This window comes from Pan troglodytes, chromosome 2 (assembly GCF_028858775.2).
Source record: "Pan troglodytes isolate AG18354 chromosome 2, NHGRI_mPanTro3-v2.0_pri, whole genome shotgun sequence".
Classification (NCBI taxonomy): domain Eukaryota; kingdom Metazoa; phylum Chordata; class Mammalia; order Primates; family Hominidae; genus Pan; species Pan troglodytes.
In genome coordinates, this window is record NC_086015.1 from 89,505,845 (window position 1) to 89,524,031 (window position 18,187).

Consider the following 18,187-nt stretch of genomic DNA (forward strand, 5'->3'; position numbering starts at 1 on the left):
GCTAGAGAAGATAGTTGACATAATTTCAATTTTTTAATATTTAAAACTCGTTTTGCAGCTTAGCATATGGTCTATTTTCAGAATAAGCCATGTGCTGAGGAGAACAATGTGTACTCTGCAGCTATTGTATGAAATATTCTGTAAATATCTGTTAGGTCTATATGCTATATAGTACAAGTTAAGTCTGATGTTTCTTTTTTTGATTTTCTGTCTGGATGAATTTTCAAATGCAGAAAGTGGGGTGCTGAAGTCTCAGCTCCTATTGTTTTGGGGTCTGTCCCTCTCTTATCTCAAATAATATTTGCTTTATATATCTGGGTGCTCCAGTGTTGGGTGCATATATATCTACAACTGTCATATCCTCTTGTTGAATTGTCCCCTTTATCACTACATAATGACCTTCTTTGTCTCTTTTTATAATTTTTGTCGTGAAATCTATTTTGTCTGATATAAGTATAGCTGCCCCTCCTCTTTTTTGGTTTCCATCTACATGGAAATTTTTTTCTATCTCTTTTTGTTCAGTGTATGTGTGTCTTTATAGATAAAGTGTATTTCTTGTAGGATCATTGGGTTTTGTTTCTTAATATATTCGGCCACCCTATGTCTATTGATTGAAGAGTTTAGTCCATTCACATTCAGTGTTGTTATTGATAAGTAAGGACATACTCCTGCCACTTTGTTATTTGTTTTCTGGTTGTCCTGTGGTCTTATATCCCTTCTTTCTTTCCTTCCTGTCTTTGTCTTAGTGTAGGTGGTTTTCTCCGGTGGCATGTTTTATTCTTGCTCTTGATTTTTTATATATCTGTTGTATGTTTTTAGATTTCAGGTTACTATGAGGATTACAAATAATATCTTTCAATTCATTATTTTAAACTAATGTCAGCTTAACAATAATTGAATGAACCAACAAGTAAACAAATAAGCAAAGAGGAAACTAATACAAATTCTACAATTTAACTTCATCTCACACTTCTAAATTTTCTGTTGCATCTATTTATATGTTATTTTACTATGTCTTGAAAAATTGTTATAGGTATTTTTTGATATGTTTATCTTTTAGAAAGATAAAACCACTCAAGATATGAGTGGTTTATACACCCCAATTACACTGTTATAATATTCTGCATCTTACTATTACCAGTGAATTTTTTGCCTTCAGATATTTTCTTCTTTTTCTTTTCTTTCTTTCTTTCTTTTTTTTTTTTAATGGAGTCTCACACTGTCACCCAGACTGGAGTGCAATGGCGCAATCTCCGCTCACTGCAACCTTTGCCTCCTGGGTTCAAGGGCTTCTCCTGTCTCAGAGACTCCCTAGTAGCTGAGACTATAGATTTACGTCACCACACCTTGCTATTTTTTGAATTTTTAGTAGAGACGGGGTTTCACCATGTTGGCCAGGCTAGTCTCAAAGTACTGACCTCAGGTGATCTGCCTACCTTGGCTGCCCAAAGTGCTGGCATTACAGGTGTGAACCACTGTGCCCGGACTTCAGGTATTTTCTTATTGGTCATGAATGTAGTTTCCTTTCCTTTTAACATTTCTTGTAGAACAGGTCTGATGTTGATGAAATCACTCTGCTTTTGCTTGTCTGGCAAGCTGTTTATCTTTCATGTTTGAAGAATATTTTCACTGGATATAATATTCTAGTATAATTTTTTTTTTCTTTTTCCTTTACAACTTTAAATATTTCATGCTACTCTCTCCTGGCCTATAAGATTTCCATTGAGAAGTCTGCTACCAGACATAGTGGAGCTCCTTTGTATGCTATTTCTTTCTTTCGTTGCTTTTAGAATCCTTTCTTCATCCTTGACCTTTGAGAGTTTGATTATTAAATGCTTTAAGGTAGTTTCCTTTAGTTTATATCTGCTAAGTGGTCTATAACCTTCTTGTACTTCCATATTCGAAGTACAATATTTGACATTTATTTGATATTTATTTCCTTCTCTTGGTTTGGAAAGTTCTCTGTTATTATCCCTTCACCTCCTGTTAAGGCTAGTAACTCTTAGATTTGTCCTTTTGAGACTATTTTCTACTTTTTCTAGACATGTTTCATTCTTTTTTATACTTTTTTCCTTTGTCTCCTCTGTGTATTTTCAAATGGCCTGTCTTCATGTTCACTAATTATTTCTTCTGCTTGATCATCTGCTGTTAAGAGACTCTGATACACTCTTCAGTATGTCACTTGCATGTTCAACTCCATGTCTGCTTTATTCCTTGTAATCATTTCAATATTTGTTAAATTTATCTGATAAGAATCTGAATTCCTTCTCTGTGTTATCTTGTATTTCTTTGAGCTTCTTCAACGTAGATATTTTGAATTCTGTCAAATGTCTCTGTTTCTCTGGGATTGGTCACTAGTGTGTTATTTAGTTTGTTCCACATATTCGAAGGGACTCAGGTGTTGTGATCCAAGTCTTTGGTCACAGTAGCCATACCCATATTATGGGGCACCCCAGGCCCAGTAATGCTGTGGCTCTTGCAGACCTGTATTGGTTCCACCTTGGTGGTCTTGGTGGTAAGATATGGATGAATTCCATGGATTACCAGAGACTCTTGTTCTCTTCCCTTACTTTCCCACAAATAAAGTGAGTCTCTCTCTCTTTGCTGAGCTGCCTAGAGCTGGGAGAGAGGTAACACAGGCACCTCTGTGGCCACCACCGTTGGTATTGCACTGAATCAGACTTGAACCAGAATAGCACTGGGTTTTGCCCAAGACCTGTGGTGATCACTGCCTGGCTACTGCCTGTATTCCCTCAAGGCCCATGGACTCTGCTAACAGCATGTAGCAAATCCAGCCAGTATTGTCTTTCCCTTCAGGGTGATGAATCTCCCCCACCCCCCACCCCTGGTCCTGGCCAGGTTCAGAGATGCCACTTGGGAGCCAGGGCCTGGAGTAGGGTACCTTAGGAATCTATTAATACCTGGCACTCTATTCTACTGTGGCTGAGTTGGCAACCAAGCTGCAAGACAATGTCCTTCCCACTCTTCCCTCACCTTTCCTCAAGCAGAGCAGTCTCTCCCCATGGCCACCATTGTCCCCAGCCCATGGCAAGTACTGCCTGGCTACCACTGATGTTCACTCAAGGCCCAGGGGCTCTTCAGTCAGCTTGCAGTGAATGCTGCCAGTCGTGAGTCCCTCCCTTCAGAAAAGTGGGTTTCCATCTTACCCAGGGCAGGTCTAGAAATGCCATCCAGGAGTCATGGCCTGGAATTGGAGACTCCAGGAGGCTGTTTGGTGCTCTACCCCACTGTGGCTAAGCTAGTACTCATGCTGCAGGACAACATCTCCTTTAATCTTCCTTCCCCTTTCCCTAAGCAGAAGGAGTCTCCCTCCATGGCCACCGTAGCTAAGAATGCTTTGGATCACACCTGAAGCCAGGACCACCCTGGGTCTCACCCAAGGCCCATGGGGAGTAATGCCTGGGCAACACTGATGTTTATTCAAGGCTCAGTGGCTCTTTAATAAATAGCTAATGAATCCTGCCAGGAAGGAATCCTTCCCTTCAAGGCAGTGGGCTCTCTTATGGCCCACAGCATGTCTAGAAATGCCATCTGGGAACTAGGGTCTGGAATAGGGCCCTCAGGACTCTACCTAGTGGCATTCTATTCTGGTTGAGCTGCTGTCTAAGTTGCAACACCAAAGTTTTCTCTTTTTTTTTTTAAAAAAAAAAAAAGAAAAAACTTTTATTTTAAGTTCAGGAGTATAAGTTCAGGTTTGTTACATAGATAAGTTTGTGTCATGGGAGGTTGAAGTCCTTTTTACGCTCTCCTCTCCTCTCCTCAAACAGAGGGAAGGTTTTTCTCCCAAAACTGTGATCTGTGTTTTCTGGGGTTGGCGGAGAGGTAACACAAGCACTCCCTTAACCACCCAAGCTGGTGTCTCACTCTGTCAGATGCACCCCTAGTCCCCTGGATTCGAACTCAGTACAGCACCAGGAATTGCATTTCTTGAGGCTTAGATGGGCTTTCAAGTTTATGTAGGACTCCAGAGGACTGCAGGCCATGTTTGGGGGTCTTTCCGGGACTCAAATTCCTACTGCTGGGGTAGATGATTCACCTCTGGCCAGGGCTGGTTTAGATGCTGTTTTCATGTGTGCTGGCTGAGTTCTGCCCAATGTTGCTTTCTGCTGTAATGGGGCAACACTGAGTTGCGCTGCAAAATCTGACCATCACTGTGTTCTCCCTCCCACAAGCACACAGGTTCTCTCCCCACACCATGCAGACGCTGCTAGAGAATGAGGGAGGAGGAGGGATGGTACATGTGATTCAAGACTGTGTTTCCTTCCCTCTTCAGTGTCTCTTTCCTTACTATGATGTTAAAGCCAGGTACTATGTTTGTTCACCTGATTTTTGGCTATTTTGAAGGTGTAGTTTGGGGATAGTTGTTCAATATGGTGTTCCTTCAGTGGGGGACAATCACTGGAGGTTTCTATTTGGCCATCTTGCTCAACCTCCTTCCCTATAATATTGTTTTCATGAAAAAAAAATTCTTAAAATTATGAAGAATATATTTGTAAATTATTTTTGGAGCTATAGACTATTAAAATATTTAATAGTTTATCTATTAAATATATTTATATTTAATATATTTATATATATTTAACATATTAATATATATTTAATGTATAAATATATTATTATATTAATAGTAATATATTTAATATTAATGTACACTTAATATATTAATTATTTATTACATTAATTTTACATTATCCAATGAAATTTAAGGCACTCATGCATAATTTGAGAACTGTCCATAAAGAGATTAATTTGCAATAATTGATCATATTCTTTGCTGCAAATTAAAAAAATTACAGAAGACATGCCCAGAAAGCCACATCTTTTGATACAATAAAGCTGCTTTTTCAGACTGACAGAAAGCTATTAAATATCAGCTCATTGTCACCATTGTTTGGTAAAATATAGTTGCTCTGGCTGTTGTTTCAGTCAACATCTTGGTTACAAAAGCATATTAAGGAAATTTTACATGTGTACTCTTCCAAAAAGATTGATTGAGTTTATCTTGCTATAAAGGTCATATTTATGATTATTTGTAGAATTTAAACTATTTGCATCATTATGTAATGCAGAGCCAATTTTTAATGGGTGGCCAACTCTAATATATTTTCTTTGTAGAATAGGATGAGAATATAATAAAATGGCACATAAAATATTGATATGGTAATTCAAATTAGAATTTTTTCTCAACATTTACATTGCTATATCTGTTTTTGCATTATATTATTCCATTGCTCTCTGAAAGAAATACATATAATTTAATTAAGGGAGAATACATTCTTTCTTATAATAAAATATATTGTATACTATTAAGATTCACTAATGAACTGGGGGTAAAATTAAATTACATTTATCTAAAATATTAAGTGGTCATAAAAAGTAAGAATTCTTAAGAAAATATTAAACAAAGTAACACACACACAAAGATGTTTATTTACCTATGGAAATATCTTTATTTTAGTCTTATAACACTGGCACAAAATTATGAAGATCATATAATTATAAAATTGTTTTTAAAATAAGCATTTACTGATGTTTGTTGAGAAAACTCATAAAATAAGCATAGCAAATTTGATTAATTTAGGGATAGGATTGAAATTAAGTTAGAAAAATATCATAAAATGTATGTCATTGTAGAGTTATATGAAACACAGTAAGAGACAAAAGATATGAGCACTTTAGCGTTTATATGTATTTTAATCCACACACACATTATGTTGCATCTAATTAGACCTACAAACAATTTTATTGTAATTTGTAATTGAAAGCGGAATTGTTTTTGAAATTATTAATACCAATTCACCTACATTTATGTATTAAATCTGTGATAATTTTCTTATGAATAGAAACAAATAATATCTCTCTGCATAAAAATATTATAACACTTAATATGAACATGATTTGTTAGCAGTTATAGAAAACTATTAAAACAGAAAAATTACAGAAATTTGGGGAATCACTTGTGGCCACTTAGTGTTCCATGAATGTAATACTTCCAAATTATAGTAGACTGTCTCATTCTCAATTTTCTTAAACCCCATAAGAAACTGGGTTTAATGACAAATGTCATGGAAAATTATAAAGCAATTATTTAAATGTAACAGTAGTAGATTCTTTTTTTTTTTTTTTTTTTTGTTAGAACAACTCAGCAAAATAAAATTCCTGTTTATTGTTGGACAACATTGTTTCACACATACATCAAACAGGCCAAAAAAAATAAACAGCAACTTCATAGACAAAAAAGGAAAAAAAAGAAACCTTTTATCTTTGGCCTTTTTAACCATCTCATACAAACCAACTACTTATAGTACAGCTAAGTACATACACAAAAAAGTTACTGGAATGCTCGGAATAAGATTGTTTTTCTGTTGTCATTTTTGCTTTTTTTACAAGGTTTTTTTTCTCCTTTGAGATTATAATGAACATGGTCACACCACAAGTAAAGTCAGAAGTAGGACAGAGAACGCTCCGAAGGCTGGTTTGGTCATCCGAGATCATTAAAAATGGCTGACCCTAACAATATGTACAAAAATATAAAATGTAAATAAAAAATACAAACAAATTTCCTTTTTAAAGTACTTTTAAGAAAAAAAGCAGGGCCTTGGAAGTTTTGGTTCTTTTTTCCTCCCCTGTTGCAAATTCTCATGGTTTGGGTTGGGTGGTGGAGAGCGCGTGTCATCTGCGGGTGGCACTGCCCACGGTGGGCGGGCGGGCCTCTCTACTCGAAGGTGACCACGTTTAGATTCTGAGACGGGAAGTGGAGGGTGAATAGGTCACGGCGGCCTTTTTTTTTAGTTTAACTTTTCCTTTTTTGCTGTCTAGTCATCCTCGTCGGTCTTCTGCTTCTTGGTATCGACATCATCATCCTCATCATCTTCAGCTGCCCGCTTGCCCGTAGCTGACTCAGCTTCCTCATCTTCATCTCCATCCTCTTCCTCACCATCACCTTCTTCTTCCTCCTCCTCTTCCTCCCCACCTTCTTCCTCTTCTTCATCTACCTCATTGTCAGCCTCCTGCTCCCCATTTTCCTCATTAGCATTCCCGTTAGCAAGGGCGTCTCTTCCATTTTCTGCCTCTTCCACAACTTCCTTCTTCTCCTTTAAGTCCTTGGTGGTGATTTCGGAGCTGGTGTCTACGACTGCGTCTGACATGGTGGGGCACGCCGGTGATCCGATGCAGGGGATTAAAAAGAAAGCGAGAGTTCAGGGACTCTGGCGATAAAGCTGCCGGAGTCCGCGGCGGCGGAGGAGGCTGCGGCGAGCAAGGAGGCGGACGAGGAACAATGCAAAGATGGCTTTTCAGAGCAGCCAGTCAACAGTAGTAGATTCTTAATCCATTTTTATAAGGCTTTTTAAATCAACGATAAGAAATTACACTTGCTTAGCCTTTTAAATAATTTTAACATAATGGTCACCTTTTTTATTCTCTTTAAATAACTTTGTTGTATATTTGGATATTTGGCCTTTAGCTGTGTATCCATAAATCAAACATTTAAAAATATTTTAATTAAAACAAAATGCTTTTTGTAATCAATTACTTATGTCATGCAGTTGGTTATTTGATAATCATAATTATTTTATTAGACATATAATAATTAGTTTATGAAATAAAGCACTAGATTGTGTAAAATACAGTGTCTTTTTTAAAAAAAATTATAAAAATGGAAATTGTGTACTAGCTTAATGTAGATGAGAGGTCACCTGGAAGTGAGTTATATTCCAGACTTAGCCATATTTACCATTAGAACAATGTAAAAGTAATTTAGAAATAAAAAAAATCCAAACTCCCCAATTGTTTAAGTTGTTATAAAAGATTTTGAGAATGTGTAAGCAAAGACCAAACTATAGTGATGCAACATTTCTGATGCAGCTGGCTCCCCTATCGTCAGCCTGTTATTTAAATTATATCATTCACGTCATAACCCCTCAGTGCTCCAGGCGGCCTTTAGAGATGATCAAGAGAAATGTACTTATATCATAAACGAGGTAGCTGAGAGCATAGGGAGGTAAAGTGTACAGGCTCACTCCTGTAATCCCAGCACTTTTGGAGCCCGAGGTGGGTGGATCATGAGATTAAGAGATAGAGACCATTCTGGCCAACATGGTGAAAACCTGTCTCTGCTAAAAACACAAAAATTAGCCTGGCGTGGTGGCAGGTGCCTGTAGTCCCAGCTACTCGGGAGGCTGAAGCAGGAGAGTCACTTGAACTCGGGAGGCAGAGGTTGCAGTGAGCCGAGATTATGCCACTGCACTCCAGCCTGGCAACAGAGTGAGACTCCGTCTCAAAATAAATAAATAAAATTGTGTGCATTTATGCAGTGATGGCAATTTTCCAAATCATAGGTATTCAGATGTATTACTAATAACACAGGACTATAATCTAGTTACCCTAGCGGATTGCCCTATCAGCCTAATCTATCTTACCTTTTGGTTGAAACTCACCAAAAACAGTGCTTTTAGCTCTAAAGCCATGATTGCCTTGCATATCATGAAGATGATTGTGTAAAATGTAAGATTACTTTATATAAAACTTGAAGACTTATCTCAACATCAATTTGAAAGAGAAAAACATAGAATGCATAGGAGGTATTATAGGTATGGTTTTGAACTAATGGTGAAAAGAATAATATGATATAAGGAATACAAAAAGAATAGTATGATCCAACACTCCAAATGTAAACAATGCATGTATTTACATGAAGTACAAACATTGTTTCCTAATCAGAGAGCTTTTAATATCTGACTTTGTTTTTAGTTGATTTGATTTTTTATTTTTAGTAATATTTAATGGATTGAGAGACTCAGCCATTAGTGAATGTAATGCTCTAGGAAATTGACTCCAAAAATACACTGATCTTGTCATAACCTAAAACGTTCACTTCAAAACTGTTAAATTCAAAACAGAACTGCACTTGCTAAGTCACAGTGCTACCAATAGTAATTTTAGGTAACTGTCACTTTAAAAGTATCCATCAACTCTGCCTAAATGTACATTATTTTTATATAAAAACCCTGGTATCTTCTTTCAACATGTATTTCAAAGAAAGCTAATACAGTGAATATGCCTTAAAAGCAACTGCATTTCCCTGTTATGCCACTGTGAAAGAAAATTGTAGTCATTAGACAAAAAAGTGAATAAAATTTGTTATATGCTACATGGTGACCTTGATATTGGTTTTTTAAAAAATATTCTTATACCTTGCATGATACCAAAACAACTACTGTTTCACAACCTTACCTCTTTAAAGAAACTATTTTCCATTTGAAAAAAACATTATTCACTTGACAGTCAAAGAGAGAGCATATTGGCCAGGAACATTTTTGTAGCTGGGATTATAATGGTAGAGACATGATATTTTCATAATACAACTGCATACAATTTGAGGCACATGAAATCTTAAATTTATTTTAAGCTTCATGGAGTTTTGAATAAGTAAGTATGCATATGAAATCCTATTTTCAACTTAGAATATTAGGAGGTATAATGGAAATAGATAAAATTAAAAATTGTGTATTTGTTTAGTCAACATTTTGATTAATGGGTTTTTAATATGTGCTCTTGTTTTCCATACCTCTGAAATACGCTAGAAATCCACCTCTGAAATACACTAAAAATTTGTTGGCTAGGTTTTCCAACAAAATACTAGATTTTTGTTGTTGTTGTTGTTGTTGCTGTTAAGATGCTGCCTATGAGCCTCAGGCAATCTCTAGGTCTTTTTTAGTTCAAGAGATTTCAACTGAGAAAGTGCCAATTAATTCCAATTTTGATGGTGATATTCATGATGTAATCTCTAATGCAACAATTTTTGGGGAAAATTTGGTGACATGTTTCCTCAGGATATAGACAAAGACCAATATACTCAGCATTCTATATTACTGTCTAAATGTGACATAGTCTGTCAATGCCAACACATTTAAACAGAAAGTGAAAAACTCAATTCATTTTTTGTTTGTCTCTGTAATGTCAAGTATACAAGTCAGGTTCTTGAGAGTATCTTGGTATCTGACTAGTTGAACATCTAGGGCTTATGTTTGTAATCTGGTGATAACAGTCATTGGCCACATTGACCATACTACAGGAGTAATAGTCATATTAAATTTAAATCTCCTCAGGTAAAATCATATCTGGAATACTGTATTCAGTCATTAGAACTATATTTTAAGGGAGACATTGATAGTGGGGCACATCCATGTGACTATGGCCAGGATGATGGGAGAACTTGAATACAGCCTTAGGAGAAATGATCAGGGTTACTGAGAAGTTCCAATTGAGGAAGAGAATGATTGCTTAGAAAAAAAAAAATGGTTGTTTTAAAATATTGCACACATTTTCCTTTGGATAATACTCTAAACTGAGTCCTATAAGGCAAAACAAAGAACTAAAATCAATGGGTAAGTTATTTGGAAATTCAAAAGAGCTAGAATTCCCTGAAAATTATAGCTGTCTGAAATTAGAATGCTTTGTCATTGTTAGATGTCTTTAAGAGTGGATGAATCAACCTGCCTGTGAAACTGTAGGAGAATTAATGCCCAGAGTAAAGAATCGGATGAGGAAACCTCTATTGTCTCATGTAATTTTGGTGTTCTATGAATTTAAAACCTGAAATACTTCCTCGTTATAAACGATACACTTTTTTCCAAATGTTTCAATGTTCCAAATATCCAATACAGGATAATAAGTTGAACTGTATTCAATTGCCAGCTTTGTAGGTCCTAGGTGGTTGAATCACAGTAATTTAATGTGGTTATCTGTGTCCATAGCTCTGTAAGACTATCCTGAAACAGGATAGAATGAGGAGGAAAAAAATGCTAGTAATCTCTATCTTTTTAGTATTTGCTCTGCTAGTACACTTGAAACCAAATTCAGGACACTGTAGATGCTTCATTGCTATTAATTATTATTAATATTATTGCCAAGATTTCAAACTCTCTTCACACCATCTAATTTCTTGTTTGATCTAATAGAGAAACAAACAATAACCAATCTGAAAAACAAACAAAAAATTAGGTGAGCTAATAGTAGGGAAAATTCTTGAAAATTGGAGAGTATTTTGGAAGTTACCCTGTATCTTTATGGTTACTGTTTTTTACGTGTCCATAAGCAGGGCATGAGAAATGGATTTATAGGCATTATGCCATAAATATATATAAGAAAAAGTAAAGCTATGTAAAAGGAGAAGTGTGAGAAACAAGCTAATGGTAAGTGGTGATAACCATTGTAAACAGGCGTTAGGACATCTGTCCTCAGTCTCAAGTGTCACTAATTCTTTAAGTGACTCTGAGCAAGGCATGACATCTTTGATGACCTGAATTGGCTCTTGGGTAACATGGTGAGTTGGACTAATTGAGCTCTAGATACCGTTTGAAATCCAAAATCCTATTGCTGTTTGAAATGATAAAGAAAGCAAAATATAGCATCCTAGTAAATGCAGTTGAAGAAGAAGAAAATTTAACAGGGAAATCGATATTTTATCACAATGAAGTTAATGGAGAAAAAATATTTAGAAGACAAAATTATTATTGAAGAATAATAGTCCATGAGAGAAAAAGATATACACCATGCCATGTTTTTTGTCGTCGTTTTTGTATTTTGGTTAAATGTATTGCATAGACTTGGTTTGAAGGCTGGTTTGGTCACTTGTTGGCTTTGTTACTGTGACCAGCGTGAGAATACCTCTGTCGTATATCTGATTACAGGAACTATTAATAAATGGTTTGTGGCACTGTGTGCGATAACAACCAATCACTGTGGTTGGTGTTGAGACCTCATTTCTCTTTGGCTCCTCCCAGCCAACGACTGAACATGGCAGGAGTATTAAGACACATTCATTGTTCTAAGATGTATGACTTCTCTGATGGTGATTCTGGCTTAAAAAAATACCAGGTGATGCTGGTATTCTTGCCAAAGTCTCCTTGGAGCTGCACTGGATTTTAAGATGCTTCCACACAACCTTCCTTCCGTGGCTGTTTCCTTCACTCAGGATCAGAGCTACCTCGAATCTGATAGTCTCCTTCTATTGACTTTCACCTCTTTCGCTGTCACATATATTTTCCCTGATAATCTGTAACATGTGTAATCCAATCCAGGTATCTACTTCTTGGAGGACTTGGAATAATAAAACTCTTAAATTCTTCATATTATATTCAGCTTTGTCATCTGAAAATTGGAGATAACACCTAACTCATTTGGTTATTATGAGGTTAAATGATATCATCTATGAACATTTAACATATTGCTTATATAATGCTAGCATTTACTATTATGCTATAGCCAAACTGGATAACTCATTATTCACTGAATTATTTGGTCTCATCCCTTGAGTTCAAATTATGCACCCAACCTAAACTGCCCTCATCATTTATACATACCTATTTTTCTCCATCTTTTATTAGAATCATTATTAAAGCCCTCCATTTCATAGAACTTTCAAAAAGATGTATTATTTTCCTCTTTAGAACTACTATCGAACTTAAAATATTTTCTCTTGAGCGGTCATTATGCCCTATTCTAGATAGTAACTGTTAGCGGGCCAGTGTCTCTGCCTCAGCCATTTTTGTATTTCTGGAAACCTGGCACTCAATAAATGACAGTAACTGAAAAATGTAAAATTAAAATGTAACAATTTAAAAACTTTATTTACTGGTAAGTCAGAGATCATAAGTAGAAATTGGCCACAAAATCATGCAGTTTTTTGTCAAGTTCAATGAGAATACCTTCAGAGGTATGAAAAAACAGGATGTATGTTTTATATTTGATTCAGCATATACTCTGTGGGGAAGATATTGGGCTAGGATTTAAGGTCTGTTCTAAAATGAAATGTTGTATTTGTTATATCAAAGATTTACAGTTGTCATATATCTATTGCCTCTGTAACTTAATAATCATTCATCCTATCTCCCTAGAAGCCCGCACTTGAATATTCTCTGGCATTAATAACTAACCTGTGTTTGCCTAAATAACAGATAAAGACTCTGTACACAAAAAATATATTTATCCCGGAGTAGGACATTACAATGGGGATATCTGTGCCATAGTAAACTATGTGTGTATTCAGAGAGGTAAAGGAAGACAAATGTTTTTATGTTTTATTTTTATTTTTTATTTTTTTATTACACTTTAAGTTCTGGGGTACATGTGCACAACATACAGGTTTGTTACATAGGTATACATGTGCCATGTTGGTTTGCTACACCCATCAACTCGTCACTTACCTTATATATTTCTCCTAATGCTCTCTCTCCCCATGCCCCACTCCCCCAACAAGCCCTGCTTTGTGATTTTCTCCTCCCTGTGTCCATGTGTTCTTACTGTTCAGCTCCCAAGTATGAGTGAGAACATGCGGTGTTTTGTTTTCTCTTCTTGCGTTACTTTGCTGAGAATGATGGTTTCCAGCTTCATCCATGTCCCTGCAAAGGACATGAACTCATCATTTTTTATGGCTGCATAGTATTCCATTGTGTATATGTGCCACATTTACTTTATCCAGTCTATCACTGATGAGCATTTGGGTTGGCTCCAAGTCTTTGCTATTGTGAAGAGTGCTGCAATACATATACATGTGCACGTATCTTTATAGTAGAATGATTTATAATCCTTTGGGTATATACCCAATAGTGTGATTGCTGGGTCAAATGGTATTTCTGGTTTTAGATCCTTGAGGAATTGCCATGCTGTCTTCCACAATGGTGGAACTAATTTACATGCCCGCCAACAATGTAAAAGCATTGCTATTTCTCCACAACTTTTCCAACATCTGTCGTTTCCTGACTTTTAGTGATCACCATTCTCATTGATTGATGGTATCTCATTGAGGTTTTGATGTGCATTTCTCTAATGAACAGTGATGATGAGCATTTTTTCGTAAGTTTGTTGGCTCCATAAATGTCTTCTTTTGAGAAGTGTCTGTTCATATCCTTCACCCATTTTTTGATGGCATTGTTTGATTTTTTCCTTGTAAATTTGTTTAAGTTCTTCGTAGAGTCTGGATATTAGCCCTTTGTCAGATGGATAGATTGCAAACATGTTCTCCCATTCTGTAGGTTGCTTGTTCACTCTGATGATAGTTTCTTTTGCTGTGCAGAAGCTCTTTAGTTTAATTAGATCCCATTTGTCAATTTTGGCTTTTGTTGCCATTGCTTTTGGTGTTTTAGTCATGAAGTCTTTGCCCATCCCTATGCCCTGAATAGTATTGCCTAAGTTTTCTTCTAGGGTTTTTATGATTTTAGGTCTTATGTTTAAGTCTTTAATCCATCCTGAGTTAATTTTTGTATAAGGTGTAAGGAAGGGATCCAGTTTCAGCTTTCTGCATATGGCTAGCCAGTTTTCCCAACACCATTTATTAAATAGGGATCGTTTCCCCATTGCTTGTTTTTGTCAGGTTTGTCAAAGATCAGGTGGTTGTAGATGTGTGGTGCTATTCCTGAGGCCTCTGTTCTGTTCCATTGGTCTGTATATCTGTTTTGGTACCAGTACCATGCTGTTTTGGTTACTGTAAACTTGTAGTATAGTTTGAGGTCAGGTAGTGTGATGCCTCCAGCTTTGTTCTTTTTGCTTAGGATTGTCTTGGCTATGCTCGCTCTTTTTTGGTTCCATATGAACTTTAAAGTAGTTTTCCCCAATTCTATGAAGGAAGTCAGTGGTAGCTTGATGGGGATAGCGTTGAATCCATCAATTACTTTGGGCATTATGGCCATTTTCATGATATTGATTCTTCCTATCCATGATCATAGAATGTTCTTCCATTTGTATGTCTCCTCTTTTATTTCCTTGAGCAGTGGTTTGTAGTTCTCCTTGAAGAGGTCCTTCACATCCCTTGTAAGTTGGATTCCTAGGTATTTAATTCTCTTTGTAGCAATTGTGAATGGGAGTTCACTCATTATTTGGCTCTCTGTTAGTCTGTTATTGGTGTATAGGAATGCTTCTGATTTTTGCACATTGATTTTGCATCCGGAGATGTTGCTGAAGTTTCTTATCAGCTTAAGGAGATTTTGGGCTGGGATGATGGGGTTTTGTAAATATACAATCATGTCATCTGCAGACAGTGACAATTTGACTTCGTCTTTTCCCAAGAATACCCTTTATTTCTTTCTCTTGTCTGATTGTCCTGGCAAGAACTTCCAATACTATATTCAACAGGAATGGTGAGAGAGGGCATCCTTGTCTTGTGCTGGTTTTCAAAGGGAATGCTTTCAGTTTTTGCCCATTCAGTATGATATTGGCTGTTGGTCTGTCATAAATAGCTCTTATTATTTTGAGATATGTTCCATCAGTACCTAGTTTAGTGAGAGTTTTTAGCATGAAGGGCTGATAAATTTTGTTGAAGGCCTTTTCTGCATCTATTGAGATAATCATGTGGTTTTTGTCATTGTTTCTGTTTATGTGATGGATTACATTTATTGATTTGTGTATGTTGAACCAGCCTTGCATCCCAGGGATGAAGCCGACTTCATCGTGGTGGATAAGCTTTCTGCGGTGCTGGTGGATTCAGTTTGCCAGTATTTTACTGAGGATTTTCACATCAATCTTCATCAGGGATATTGGCCTAAAATTTTGTTGTTGTTGTTGTTTTTGTTGTTGTTGTGTCTCTGCCAAGTTTTAGTATCAGGATGATGCTGACCTCTTAAAATCAGTTAGGGAGAATTCCTTCTTTTTCTGTTAATTGGAATAGTTTCGGAAGGAATGATATCAGCTCCTCTTTGTACCTCTGATAGAATTTGGCTATGAATCTGTCTGGTCCTGGATTTTTTTTTTTTTTTTGGTTGGTATGCTGTTAATTACTGTCTCAATTTCAGAATCTGTTATTGGTCTATTCAGAGATACGACTTCTTCCTGGTTTAGACTTGGGAGGGTGTATGTGTCCAGGAATTTATCCATTTCTTCTAGACTTTGTAGTTTATTTGCATAGAGGTGTTTATGGTATTCTCTGATGGTAGTTTGTATTTCTTTGGGATCGGGGGTGATATCACCTTTATCATTTTTTATCGCACCTATTTGATTCTTCTCTCTTCTCTTCTTTATTAGTCTGGCTAGTGGTCTATTTTGTTGATCTTTTCCAAAAACCAGCTCCTGCGTTCATTGATATTTTGAAGAGTTTTTTTTGTGTGTGTGTGTCTATCTCCTTCAGTTCTGCCTTGATCTTAGTTATTTCTTGCCTTCTGCTAGCTTTTGAATTTGTTTGCTCTTGCTTCTCTAGTTCTTTTAATTTTGATGTTAGATTGTCAGTTTTAGATCTTTCTTGCTTTATCTTGTGGGCATTTAGTGCTATAAATTTCCCTCTACACACTGCTTAAATGTGTCCCAGAGATTCTGGTACATTGTGTCTTTGCTCTCATTGGTTTCAAAGAACATCTTTATTTCTGCCTTCATTTCATTATTTACGCAGTAGTCATTCAGGAGCAGGTTGTTCAGTTTTCATGTAGTTGTGTGGTTTTGAGTGAGTTTCTTAATCCTGATTCTAATTTGATTGCACTGTGGTCTAAGAGATGGTTGGTGTGATTTTTGTTCTTTTATATTTGCTGAGGAGTGTTTTACTTCCAATATGTGGTCAATTTTAAAATAAGTGCTATGTGGTGCTAAGAAGAATGTATATTCTGTTGATTTGGGGTGTAGAGTTAGTTCTGTAGATGACTATTAGGTCCACTTGGTCCAAAGCTGAGTTCAAGTCCTAAATATCCGTGTTACTTTTCTGTCTCGTTGATCTGTCTAATATTGACAGTAGAGTGTTAAAATCTCCCATTATTGTGTGGGAGTCTAAGTCTTTTTGTAGGTCTCTAAGAACTTGCTTTATGGATCTCAGTGCTCCTGTATTGGGTGCATATATATTTAAGACAGTTAGCTTTTCTTGTTGCTTTGATTCCTTTACCATTATGTAATACCTTTCTTTGTCTCTTTTGACCTTTCTTGGTTTAAAGTCTGCCTTATCAGAGACTAGGATTGCAACCCCTGCTTTTTTTTTTTTTTTTTGATCTTCATTTGCTTGGTAAATCTTCCTCCATCCCTTTATTTTGAGCCTATGTATGTCTTTGCATGTGAGATGAGTCTCCTGAATACAGCACACTGATGGGTCTTGACTCTTTATCCAGTTTGCCATTCTGTGTCTTTTAATTGGGGCATTTAGCCCATTTACATTTAAGGTTAATTTTGTTATGTGTGAATTTGATCCTGTCATTATGATGCTAGCTGGTTATTTTTCCTGTTAGTTGATGTAGTTTCTTCATAGTGTCGATGGTCTTTACAATTTAGCATGTTATTGCAGTGGCTGGTACCAGTTGTTCCTTTCCATGTTTAGTGCTTCCTTCAGGAGCTCCTGTAAGGCAGGCCTGTTCGTGACAAAATCTCTCAGGATTTGCTTGTCTGTAAAGGATTTTATTTCTCCTTCACTTATAAAGCTTAGTTTGGCTGGATATGAAATTCTGGGTTAAAAATTATTTTCTTTAAAAATGTTGAATATTGGCCCCCATTCTCTTCTGGCTTATAGAGTTTCTGCTGTTGGTCTTATGGGCTTCCCTTTGTGGGTAACCTGACCTTTCTCTCTGGCTGCACTTAACATTTTTTCCTTCATTTCAACCTTGGTGAATCTGATGATTTTGTGCCTTGAGGTTGCTCTTTTTGAGGAATATCTTTGTGGTGTTCTCTGTATTTCCTCAACTTGAATGTTTGCCTGCCTTGCTAGATTGGGTAAGTTCTCCTGGATAATATTCTGTACGGCATTTTCCAAGTTGGTGCCATTCTCCCTGTCACTTTCAGGTACACCAATCAAATGTAGGTTTGGTCTTTTCACACAGTCCCGTATTTCGTGGAAGCTTTGTTCACTTCTTTTCACTCTTTTATCTCTAATCTTGTCTTCTTACTTTATTTCATTAAGTTAATCTTCAGTCACTGATAACCCTTCTTCTGCTTGATTGATTTAGCTATTGAAACTGTTTTCTCCCCATCTTTGTGGTTTTATCTACATTTGGTCTTTGATGTTGGTGACCTGTGGATAGAGATTTGGTGTGGACGTCCTTTTTGTTGATGTTGATGCTATTCCTTTCTGTTTGTTAGTTTTCTTTCTAACAGTCAGGCCCCTCAGCTGCAGGTCTGTTAGAGTTTGCTGGAGGCCCCCTCCACACTGTGTTTGCCTGGGTATCACCTGCAGAAGCTGCTGCAGAACATCAACTATTGCTGCCTG

General features: G+C 36.5%; 2 protein-coding genes and 1 non-coding gene across 7 annotated transcripts in view; 1 reads left to right on the plus strand and 2 right to left on the minus strand.

Moving 5' to 3' along the window:
• Positions 1 to 18,187, plus strand: part of CADM2 (cell adhesion molecule 2) — a 1,117,362-nt gene that overhangs the window by 253,856 nt on the left and 845,319 nt on the right. The gene's annotated exons all lie outside the window — the stretch shown is intronic.
• Positions 6,164 to 7,324, minus strand: LOC460522 (prothymosin alpha-like). Its single transcript, XM_009445894.5, has one exon. The coding sequence runs from the start codon at positions 7,167 to 7,169 to the stop codon at positions 6,837 to 6,839; it is 333 nt and encodes a 110-aa protein (XP_009444169.2). The 5' UTR covers positions 7,170 to 7,324; the 3' UTR covers positions 6,164 to 6,836.
• On the minus strand, positions 6,292 to 6,375 carry MIR1244-2 (microRNA 1244-2). The gene has a single exon (NR_035591.1). It is a non-coding gene; the product is annotated as a microRNA 1244-2 (primary transcript).

Excerpts from the sequence above, each read along its gene's own strand:
- LOC460522 (XM_009445894.5), bottom strand. The coding sequence starts at position 7,169 with ATGTCAGACGCAGTCGTAGACACCAGCTCCGAAATCACCACCAAGGAC.